Genomic DNA, 12,522 nt, shown 5'->3' with positions numbered 1-12,522 from the left:
AGCCAGCATTCGTAGTGCACTGGTCTCCCTGACATGCCAGGACACCAACCTGACACCCTAGGGGACACTGCAGTGGACTTCATAAATTGCTCCCAGGTACATAGCTCCCTTACCTTGTGTGCTGAGCCTCCCAAAGTCCACTACCCACAACTGTACACCACTACCATAGCCCTTATGGGTGAAGGGGGCACCTATATGGGTACAGTGGGTTTGTGGTGGGTTTTGGAGAGCTCGCTGTTTCCTTCACAAATGTAACAGTTAGGGGGGGTATGGGCTGGCTCTGCCTGTCTGAAGTGCACTGCAGTACCCACTAAAACTGCTCCTGGGACCTTCATGCGCTATCAAGGACCTGAGTATGACATCTGAGGCTGGCATAGAAGCTGGCACGAAATATTTTTAAAGATGTTTTTTGAGGGTAGGAGGTGTTAGTGACCACTGGGGGAGTAACGGGAGGTTATCCCCAATTCTCTCTGGTGGTCATCTGGTCATTTTGGGCACCTTTTTGTGCCTTATTTGTAAAAAAAAAAAAACAGGTCTGGGTGAAAACGTCCAAGTGTTCGTCAGGGACTTCCTTGCTTTTTTTGATTATGGCTCAAAGACGTCCAAGTGTTAGGCACGCCCAAGTCATGCCTTCGCTACGCCTCCGACACATCCCCTTGAAATTTGGACGTCCTTGCAACGGACTGCAGTTGGAGACGTCCAAAATCGGGTTTCGAATATACCAATTTGGATGTCTCTGGGAGAAAGACGTCCATCTTCCGATTTATGTCGAAAGATGGGCGTACTTCTCTTTCGAAATTGAGCCTGTATATCTCATAGTAACTTATCTGTTTCATCTGAGGTTTGGAGAATTGCTCCTAGTTAACATCCTTTTCCCTGGGCTTTGGAGAAGTGCTTGAGGGGGTAGCTGTGTTTTCCTGTTCATCACTGAAAACCATCTCCTTTTTCTAAATGTTTGAATTTTGGACCTCAGATCCTTAATTAGCTGCCCATAGATGTGCACATTTGCAAAATCCACTGCTTGTAAATATGTAATTAATGGCTTATACATGCAAACCCCATAGTGATGCCTGTTGGGAAAATGTTTTTGCTCCAGGTGTAGACATATGGTGTTGGGGATTTGAGATGGATTTTACTATGTACTTTCCTAAATGCAAACTCAAGTATAGCGTGAGTTACAAGCACATAGTAACAAAAAGAACAAATGTAGAACCAGAGTCTGTAAATTTGTCCTTTAGATTGTAAGCTCCTTTGAGCAGGGACTGTCCTTCTATGTTAAATTGTACAGCGCTGCGTAACCCTAGTAGCGCTTTAGAAATGTCAAGTAGTAGTAGTAGTAGAGTCTGAGTGAGATGGGATGGGATGGGGGGGGGGAGTTTGGGGGGGCAATGATCCTTATTGCCCTGGGGCCCAGATCACTGTCAGTCTGCCCCTGCTTTGACCTCAGCTCAGCGGTTAAAAAGCTTGATTGCCTCAAGCTTGGCTGACCATTTCAGAACACTCATGCGGAGGATTGTTGAGGCTGTGAGAACTGTAGTTTGTTTTCTAGTCTGTTCCTTTTTCAATTATTTGAATTTTGAATCTGAGACTTTTTAAAGTTTATCAGTCATTGCATCTCCAAAAAAGATATAGTGGAATTAGAAAAGGTACAGAGAAGTGCAACGAAAATGATAAAGGGGATGGGACGACTTCCCTATGAGGAAAGGCTGAAGCATCTAGGGCTCTTCAGTTTGGAGAAAAGACAGCTGAGGGGAGATATGATAGAGATCTATAAAATAAAGAGTGGAGTGGAACGGGTAGACGTGAATCGTTTGCTTACTCCTTCCAAAAGTACTAGGACTAGGGAGCATGCGATGAAGCTACAAAGTAGTAAATTTAATACGAATCAGAGAAATCTTTCTTCACTCAACGTGTAATTAAACTCTGGAATTTGTTGCCAGAGAATGGTAAAGGCGGTTAACATAGCAGGGTTTAAAAAAGGTTTGAATGGCTTCCTAAAGGAAAAGACCATAGACCATTATTAAATTGACTTGGGGAAAATCCACTGCTATTTCTGGGATAAGCAGCATAAAATGTATTGAACTTTTTTTTGTTACATTTGTACCCTGTGCTTTCCCACTCATGGCAGGCTAAGTGACTTGCCCATAGTCACAAGGAGCTGCCTGTGCCTGAAGTGGGAATCAAACTCAGTACCTCAGCTCCCCAGGACCAAAGTCCATCACCCTAACCACTAGGCCACTCCTCCACTCCACACTTTTTCAGGATCTTGCCAGGTATTTGTGACCTGGATTGGCCACTGCTGGAAACAGGATGCTAGGCTTGAGGGACCTTTAGTCTGTCCCCATGTGGCAATACTTTTGTACTTATGTAATATACTTTATGTATATATTTTTGTAGATTTTCCAATATTACTCATAATTCTTGAGGGAAATGCTTTTGATTCATTCCCTCTAGGAGTGTCATATCTGGTTTTCTCACCCACTATTATCACAGAGCGTGAATGAATACTACTGTGCTTCATAACACTTAGCATTGAATTATAAGTTAAATTCAGTTCACCTGTAAAGTTCTCAGTACACACTGTCATCTTCTTTTTAATGGCTAAAGAGTCCATTCACATGTTTGCCATAGCTTTTGTGTCACAACGTGCAGGACGTCAGACTCAGAGAAACAGAAGCCTTGCAGATCAGCAACGCGGTCGCGCTGAAGAAGAGGACTTCGGGTGGTGGGGGTTGGGGGCCCCTGCCAGCAAAGGTACCCAACGGCAGGGGAGGGTTGGTGGTGGGAGGGGGGTCAAAGGGTTTGGCGGTGGGGGGGCCAGGTCCCACGTAGATACACCCCTGGCGCACGCTAACAATAGAAACACCCAATATATATTCCTGTGGGTGTCTCTAGCATTAGCACACGCTAAAATGTTTGTGTGGCTTAGTAAACAGGGCCCTTTACCTTTGTATAATATATGTATGAATTTTAGTGTATTTATTATGATTTAAAACTATGTACTATTTGATTTTTATTTTATTTATGTCTGTTCTACAGTTATTCGCCCCTGGTGCATCCTTATAGGCGAAACGTGGCCATGTTGGGCATAAATTGTTTACTATTTTTTTATCTGGCATATGTGGTCTGTTCTATATCTCTTACAGTATCTATCTCTCCATGTCAATCTTCCATCATCTTCTTACCTCAAGTACATATGCTTTTCCAATTCCATCCCCTGCTCCAGTCACTACTGCAAAACAAACAAAAAAAAGAATTTAGTATCTGTAGTTCCTTTGCTGTTTTGTGGTTTGGATCTGTTCTAACAAAAATAAAGGATGCTGAGTGTACAACATTGTAATATAGAAACACGTCTTTATATGCAAGGAGACATGATCCACAAAATACCTGATTTTAAATCTGAGTCAACTGTCAGTATGCTCTATGGACAGATCATATTGGTTACACTTAACATATTTAGTGATATGAAGAACAAAAGAGAAGCAGATCTTTAAGAAAGCAGTCATTATTAACTCATTAAAAACTCCCTGGCTGCGTCAGGGGCAAAAAAATACAGTTTCTCGGCCTTGGTGAGGAACTGTATTATTTGCCCCTGACCCAGCCATCTAGCAAAACATGAAAGTTAAGATCAGGTTTTATTTCAAAAGCTATGCAAAGTATGGCTGTTTACAATCGTGCTCTAGTATGATGTGTATGTGTGTATGTATATGTAGGCTGACTCATCGGAACTTCTGTGTCGGTCTCTGTTGATTCTATATCATCTGTACTTTCACCACAAACTAACATTGTTTTTCCCACCTACACTAAGCTCAGTCTGGATTTCACCCAATAGACTTGTTTATCTGTATTGGCTCCTATTCCCATATGTAGAGTTAGAAAGCAATAGAGTGATTGTGGATGCCATTCAAAGTGCTCTGTTCAGTCAAATGTGACAGAACCAAAAGGAGAAGTGCTCAAAAATGAAGAAAGTGTTTCTAATTTCCAGTTGGGTGCCCACCTGGGCAGTAGTGATCATCACACGGTATGGTTTAAGAGCTAAAATGGAATATACAGGCTTACTTTCGAAAGAGAAGGATGCCCATCTTTCGACACAAATCGCAAGATGGGCGTCCTTCTCACAGGGTCGCTCAAATCGGCATAATCGAAAGCCGATTTTGGGCATCCTCAACTGCTTTCCGTCGCGGGGATGACCAAAGTTCACGGGGGCGTGTCTGAGGCTTGGCGAAGGCAGGACTGGGGTGTGCCTAAAACATGGGCGTCCTTAGCCGATAATGGAAAAAAGAAGGGCGTCCCTGACGAACACTTGGACGACTTTACTTAGTCCTTTTTTTTTTACAACCAAGCCACAAAAATGTGCCCTAAATGACCAGATGACCACCGGAGGGAATCGGGGATGACCTCCCCTTACTCCCCCAGTGGTCACTAACCCCCTCCCACCCTCAAAAAAAATTTTTTTTTTTAATATTTTTCCAGCCTCTATGCCAGCCTCAAATATCACACCCAGCTCCATGACAGCAGTATGCAGGTCCCTGGAGCAGTTTTAGTGGGTGCAGTGCCCTTTAGGAAGGCGGACCCAGGCCCATCCCCCCCCCCCCCCCCCCCACCTGTTACACTTGTGGTGGTAAATGTGAGCCCTTCAAAACCCACCAGAAACCCACTGTACCCACATGTAGGTGCCCCCCCTTCACCCCTAAGGGCTATGGTAGTGGTGTACAGTTGTGGGGAGTGGGTTGGGGAGCTCAGCACACAAGGTAAGGGAGCTATGTACCTGGGAGCAATTTCTGAAGTCCACTGCAGTACCCCCTAGGGTGCTTGGTTGGTGTCCTGGCATGTGAGGGGGACCAGTGCACTATGAATGCTGGCTCTTCCCACGACCATATGGCTTGGATTTGGTCGTTTCTGAGATGGGTGTTCTCGGTTTCCATTATCGCTGAAAATCAAGGACGACCATCTCTAAGGATGACCATCTCCAAGGTCGACCTAAATTTCACGATTTGGGCATCCCCGACCGTATTATCGAAACGAAAGATGGGTGTCCATCTTGTTTTGATAATACGGGTTTCCCCGCCCCTGTCTGGGGACGTCCTGCGAGGACGTCCTCAGGAAAACTTGGGCGTCCCTTTCGATTATGCCCCCCATTGAAAATAATAAAAAGCAAGAGGAAAAGGCACACAATACGGTTTTCCAAACATTTGGCTGAAAAAAAATAAAGGCAAAAGAGATAACATTCATGAAATACAGAGATCACAAGAAAAGGAACATAGAAAAGAATGCTAGACAAAACTCACAGAAGTAAAGACAGAAATACAGCTGGCAAAAGCACAAGCAGATAAAAAAAGGCTAGAGATGTAAAAATAGGTGACAGGGCATTTACAGGGATGTTGGGGAAAGGAGAGTGAAGAGGAAAAAGTGAACATACTAAACAAATAGTTCTATTCTATGTTCACAGAAGAAATCCTGGAGAAAGACCAGGTTGACAAAGGTATATAGAGTAGATATAGCATCATTCACGGAAGAAAGTGTTTATGAACAACTTGAAAAACCGAAAGTAGACAAAGCCTTAGGGCCCAATGAAATACATCACAGGATATGGAGGGAGTGCAGAGAAGTTCTGGCAGGGTCCACTTAAGGATTTGTTTAATAAATCCTTGGAAACAGAAGAGGTTCCACAGATTGGAGAAGAGTAGATATAGTCCCTCTTCACAAAAATGGTGACAGAGAAGTGGAAACTACAAGCTGGTAAGCCTCACTTCAATGACTGGAAAAGTAAAGAATAGTGAACAATCTAGAATTCAACAGGTTGCAAGATCTGAGGCAACATGATTATACTAAATGAGAATTGTACAAAACAAATCTGATTGATTTCTTTAACTGACCAGAGAACTGTATTGAGGATACACGCTAGATGTAGTCTACTTGGATTTCAGCAAAAGCTTTAATATGGTGCCTCATAGGAAGTTCATGAGTAAACAGAATGGGCTAAAGTTAGGACCCAAAGTGCTGAACTGGAATAGAAACTTGTTGACTGACCAGCAACAGAGGGTGATGGTAAATGGGATCTTCTCAGAGAAAAGAAAGGTGAGTAGTAGAATGCCTCAAGATCAATGCTGAAGTCAATTCTATTTAATTTACATTCATTTGATTTAATTAATTACAACATTTATAACTCACTTAGCCACTGTTTTAGCTCAAGGCAGGGTAAAACAAGATGATATAAGGTGTACAATAACATCTAAATAACAACAATCTCTTGCAGATGCAGCTACAAGATTCCCAGAACTAATTGTTGTTGACTTCAATGCTCATATTGATGAGGCTATCTCAGCCCTTGCTGCTTCTCTTCTCTCTTTTATTAACTTAGGCCTCCACCAATATCAATTTCCCTACTCATCAAGCAGGTCACACTCTTGACCTGGTCTTGTCTAGTAATTCAGACATTTTTTCTGTACAGTATTTCTAGTCATTCAAACACTTTTTCCCTACACCATTTGTCTTCTCACAATGTTTCTTGGTTTGATCATTTATTTCTCCACTTTTCCCTACACTCTATGAACCTAGTACCACAAATCTCTGACTATACTCTCTACTCAAGACGGCTAAATGTCCTAAACACTCTAGATTACCCTTCCCTTTCCTCTTTTTTCCCCACAGATTTTGCATTACTTTCCCTGAATGAACAGGCTATTAGCTGGAATAATGTTTGCCACAAACTGAAGGAAAAAACGCCACGGATGGAAGACGCCAGCCAGGAATAAAACAGTAGAGAAACAAAGAGGAACCTCTCGCAGATGGTGTCCAAAAACTTCTTTATTACAGTAATCTTCAGAAACAAAGGAGATCCTTTATTGTTTCTGAAGATTATTGTAATAAAGACGTTTTTTGACACCATCTGTGAGGTACACCTCTTTGTTTCTCTACGGTTTTATTCCTAATTCGACACTTTTGCTCCACCCATGCCTTTAAAATGTACCTCCACTCGCAATCAACCATGGTACCATAGAGGGCTGCACCTCCTCAAACAACAACCGAGATGTGCAGAGTGCCTGGGGCGCAAAAAAAAAAATCTCAAACCCTAGCCATGGTCAAATCTTGAAACAGATCCTACAATTATCAGCTAAGAAAATGTATTATAGTCGTATGATACATACTTCAACCAATACCAGTAAACAACTTTTGACACTGTACAGAGACTTACCCATCTCCCCTCCCCCCAGTACTTGTTCAGCAACTCCTTCAGCTGACATATTTGACACTTACTTTCAAAGTAAAATAAAACTACTATGCAGCTCCTTTACATTGGTCATCGTTCCCACTTCATTTTCTCTTGAGATCACTGCCAATACTGGCACAAACTCCAGTTGCCATGATTTTCTGTTTACAGTATCCACCTGGAATAAATTCTCAATTTTCTCTCACATTGTTCTCTACTCTGCTACCTTCTCTTCACATCACAACTTGTGCTCTGGATCCTCTTCCTTCTCATGGTGTAAACTCTCTAAACATGGTCTCTCTAAACATGGTCTCTCTAAACAGGGTCTCTTTAGTGGCTAACTGGCTTTCTAGCTACAAACTAACAAATTTAATTTAGACAAAACCATTGCATGCTGAATTACTGGTGCCTTCTCCCAATCTCAAATATCCCTTTTTCTCCTTGGTAAGCTGATTTCACCAGTCAAGTCTTTCCATTATCCAGGAATTATTATTGAATCTGGTCTCACGTTTCAGTAACAAACCTCCAAAGTTCTTCAATTTGGTTTCTGTGCTCTCCGTTGCATCTATTCACTTAGAAATGTTTTAGACTTTGCTGCCCTCCACACCCTTGTACATGCTCTTATGATATCCCACATTGATTACTGTAACACTATTTATGCAGGTTTGCCAGAATCACAGATCAAGTGCTTACAGATACTATAGAACACAGCAGCTTGTTTTTATGCAAAGTTCGTCAGTCATACCACATCCCTCCACTTTTATTCCACTTACACTGGTTACCTGTCAACCTCAGAATATAGTCCTCTGTTTAGCTCATGAGGCTCATCATCAAGGCACCCCTCCCTACTTATCGGCCCATACAATACCTTATACACCTACTTGATCCCTTTGTTCTCTCAATTCAAACCGAATGATTCTTCCGCCGCCTTGTGTTGTCCAGCATGCGACCACCAGACAATCAGCTACTTCCTTGTCGCAATGCTCTGGAATAACTTTCCACCTGCCTTCACTCAGAACAATACCTTACTAAATTTAAATCTCTCCTTAAGACCCTCTGTTTTGAACAGCATTGTGGGCACCTATTTTAGCATCGTGTGTGTCTGCTGTTTCCTGGAGAATTACAAGCATGTTTATCCTGCTTTTAGTTTACCTATCCCTTAGATTCCTTTCCTTTTAAGGTATGGATGCATACACTTTCTTTTTATGATCAATGGTGTTCCTTTCTAACTGATTGTTGTTAAATTGTAAACTTCATTGACCTGCAAAGACAGCTAATTGCAATATATTAAACCCCCAAAAATAAACATAGACATAAAGCCATCCAACTATCAAGTTAAAGCCTTCAACAATCTTAAGGATTTCTCATAACACATGATATAAGGGAGCAATGGTGAGATGTGTACGCAGGAGGTTTTATGTGAAGTCCACTGCAGTGTCTCTTGGGTGCCCCACTGCACTGCTGGGATGTTTGTGTGGCCTGTCTACTAAGAATTCTGGCTTCTCCTACATCCCAGTGGCTTGAATTTATGCTTTTTCACTTGGACTTTTTTTTTTTTTTTGTGAAAATGGACCAAAAAGGTAAACACACAGAGCACAAAAACATCTAGCAAGTGGCCATTTTCAAAAACAAAATAGATGTTTTGTTGTTTCGAATATCGCTATATTTGCTATTTGGATTCTAGACATTTTGAGCAAAACATCCAAAGTCGGACTTAGATGTCATATCGAAAATGCCCCTCATAGGTACCTAGAGGAGCCTATTCTTTAAAGAAACATAGGCTAAAATCTTTTCTGCATCATGCAACCCTTAACGAGTGTGCAGTCTGCTCATTAACCATGCCTGCGGTAGCTTTCTGCATTGGCATTTGATTGTGTGTATGTTAATTCATAAGTTAACATGCATAAATTGATTTTACATGAACTAAAGTTTTCAAACACATTAATGAACCGAATATGAATACACATGCTTAGACTTTACTTGTCAAAATGATGGCTGAAAATGCCACTCCTGAAAATGTGCTTCCCCAAGCACCTGCTCGCTTTGCTAGTGCCGAGAGGCTGCCCTTAGGTTACGAAAGCAAATTGTTTATTTTAAAAAAAGCAGGAACTGTTTTTTTTTAAACCGTTAAAGACTCATTCAAAAAAAATGGAAGTTTTTTATATACGTGTTTTAAATTTTATTTCTTACACACTGCCTGAAAACCACGGAAGCAGTGTACATTCAGGTACATTAGGTATTTTTTTTTCAGTCAAGTGTGTATCCGAGGCAATGGAGGGTCAAGTCACCTGCCAGTCACAAGGAGCTATACTGAGATTTGAATACATTCTCCTGGTTCTCAGCCTATCGGTCTATCAGGCTGTTCCTCCAATGGCAGTGTGAGAAAATGAGCTATTTTGCCTCTTTTACTTCTATTGCTTTCATTGCTTAATCTGTCCTCTTTTTTCTGGAGCCATATGGTAACCCTACAGTCTGTAAATATATTATTCTGTGAGGGCTCCGAGACGTTAGTTAGCATGCACTCTAAGCTTTTATGCATAGCCCCCTTTATGTCAATATTACTGGACAGGTGTCTGACAGAACATCCACTGATTATATTTCTTTTCCTTATGCATTTCATTTCATTGCTTTGATGATTCCATTAGACAAGATTTTGAAAAATCCCATCAAATAGTTCAAAACAATGTAAACAAATATACTTCCAAAAATGTTTTCGGTCTCTTCATGCTTCTCTCTCGCCAAAACAGATTCCAATCAGATGACTTCAGCAGTGTGAATCCCACTTGAATGCTGGGTGAAATCACCTCTCTTGTCAACGTGGTCTTTAGTAAGACTTATATACAGCAATTGTATATCTTACCAATTCAGTTGTAAAGTGTAAGTCAATGGGCTTTTGCCTATGTGGAGCCCTAAAATGTGGAACTTAGTTCCTGAGTCTTCAGTTAGAAAGGGACATTTCACCTGCAGACAAAGCATGACTGTTCTGCAAAATCTTTTGGTCAGGGATAAAGTGTTGTAGGTTGTTGGAGTGGTTGTATTGGTGAGGTACGGATGGTTATTTGGAGACTGGGGATCGATCAGCTTTGGAGTAGGATTTTAATTTACATGACGAGTGTGGGTTTGTGTGTGGTATTGCAAAATGTTTTGTTGCAACTTCCTGTGAACTTTATTGATGTTGAAGCATATAATCAAATGCTATAAATATATGAATACATTTTGAAGTTCATTACTGTCTTGGCTGCAAGCATGTTCCTATAGTATGGCTTACAGCTTATTTGCCAAATTCAATGAAGAACCACAACATATCAAGTAGAGGAACACAGGTAGTTTGAAAGGGAAAGGAAGAACAGAAGTAAATAAGGTTGATAGAGTTCATCATAGATCAGAGGAAGTTAAGGTAGGTAAGGAAGGTAAGGTACAAGAAGCGATCGTGCTATGGTTCACACTGTAACTCTACCTACTTGTCAGATTTACCTTTCATAAATTTCACGTACATCTCCTATTGCCCTATTGCCAAATTTTAAAACACCCACATATTTTATCACATTCTTCTAGCCTTGTATATATATTCATATCTTGTTTCCCCTTGGGGGGGGGGGGGGTCCACTGGAAGCACATTGAGTGCGAGCACTTCCTGATCTTGAGAGCTGAATTTTATCGTTCTTGGTGAACAGTTTGGAGGAGGTTGATCCAGTCGACTGTGTAACCCTTCCCGACTATTTGCAGAACCCACTAGTCTGAGGTAGACTGTCTGTGAGGGGCACTTTTATGTCAACTATGTTCTGCTGGAGCCAGTCAAAAACTTGTCCCCTACTTAGACGGGAGCTTAGACTTAGCTCTGGTTGGGACTTTAGAGGTCGTTGCTGCTGAGGACTGGAGTTAGGAGACTGGGCCTATTGCTGAGGATGGGATGAAGGAGGTGCTTTGAGAGTAGTAGGCACACTTTCTGCTTGCGACCAAAAACCTCCAAGAAGTGGATGCTGTAGAAGGAGTGGGCTGAGAGTGAAGACCTGATGGTATCAGTTCTCTTCTTTATGAGATCTGCCATCTCCTCCACCTTGTCCACAAAAAGATTGTCGCATCAGCAAGGGATGTCTGCTGCCTTTTCCTGAATTGCTGGTTCCAGGTCAAAAGACACACAGCCATGAGAGTCTGTGCATACCAATACCTATGGCGGAAAGTGTGGATGCCATGTCAAAAGTATAAAAAATGGCCCAAGCAATGTGCTTTCGACACTCCTGCTTCATGGCTATCTGGAAAAGTTCTGTAGCCTGCTCCGGTGAGAGAGTGTCCACAAACTTCAGCACACTGCCTCCCAAGTTCTTCAAGTAAATGCTCGTGTAGAGCTGGTAAGGCTGGATGCAGGAAATGAGCATTAAGCCTCAAAAAACATTCCTTCTAAAAGACTCCAGAGTGTGATCATTCCTGTCTGGGGGATCCGAGGCATGTGTCCTTGAACTTCTAGCTCTTTTGAGAGCAGATTCAACCACCATGGAATGGTGTGGAAGCTGCAGCTTCTCAAATCTGAGAGAACTTGTGATAAGAGCCCACACAAGTTAGGCACATGTCATGTGGGTCAGTCACCGACATTTATTTGGATTTTGATCACACCTTTTTCAGTAGTAGCTCAAGTTCCATTCAGGTACACTGGGTATGGTCCTAGAACAGTCTGGGCACTGCTTGAACTCACTGGAAGGTTTCAGGGACATGACAGCGATAATAGCCATGGCAAAATCAAATGGCTCAAATGTCAAAAATATGTTTGTTTGTTTTTGAAGAACAAATTACAGCCAGGAGCTCAGGCCTAAGGGGGCTGTGAGCCACAGAAAGAATTAAGAAAACCTAAAAAGAGCCCCAAAAATAAAGAAATACAAGGCAGGGAAAAACAAGAAAAATAAAAGAAAATGATCCTATGCTACTTATGATAAAGTGAGCAAGAAAGCAAACAGCAAAAAATCTCTCTCAGAAGCGAACAGTTTGACAATCTGCACTGTTCCACGGATGAAGACAAAATCTGCAGGTCCCACGCAAGTCGGGAAAATGGCTTCTGGAATCATCAGTACACTGGGCAGCCTCCGCACCAAGGCTCCATAGATAACGGCACCCACATGTGAGAAAACTATGTTCTGCTTGTCCTGGGAGAACTTTTAGTACTTTGCACTCCTACCATACTCCACCAGTGCATTTTGTCTAGCAAAAAAGGTGCCGGTACTCAAATGCCAGGCCACCGTTCAGGGGTGGAGTGATCATTGAGGGACTCACCCCACAATAGCCAGGACCCCTGCAACCAGTCATAGAATCTATGACAAAGC

At 42.0% G+C, this 12,522-nt stretch overlaps 1 protein-coding gene across 3 annotated transcripts in view; it reads right to left on the bottom strand.

Moving 5' to 3' along the window:
• HSD17B3 (hydroxysteroid 17-beta dehydrogenase 3) overlaps positions 1 to 12,522 on the bottom strand; it is a 153,855-nt gene that overhangs the window by 110,488 nt on the left and 30,845 nt on the right. For all 3 annotated transcript variants that reach the window (XM_030193643.1, XM_030193645.1, XM_030193644.1), the window contains exon 2: positions 3,186 to 3,232. In XM_030193643.1, coding sequence (XP_030049503.1) covers positions 3,186 to 3,232 — 47 coding nt within the window. The remainder of the gene's footprint in view (positions 1 to 3,185; positions 3,233 to 12,522) is intronic.

The sequence above is a fragment of the Microcaecilia unicolor genome, chromosome 2 (genome assembly GCF_901765095.1).
Source record: "Microcaecilia unicolor chromosome 2, aMicUni1.1, whole genome shotgun sequence".
Classification (NCBI taxonomy): Eukaryota; Metazoa; Chordata; class Amphibia; order Gymnophiona; family Siphonopidae; genus Microcaecilia; species Microcaecilia unicolor.
The sequence above is the reverse complement of the archived record's forward strand: the minus strand, read 5'-3'. Positions and strand labels throughout refer to the sequence as shown.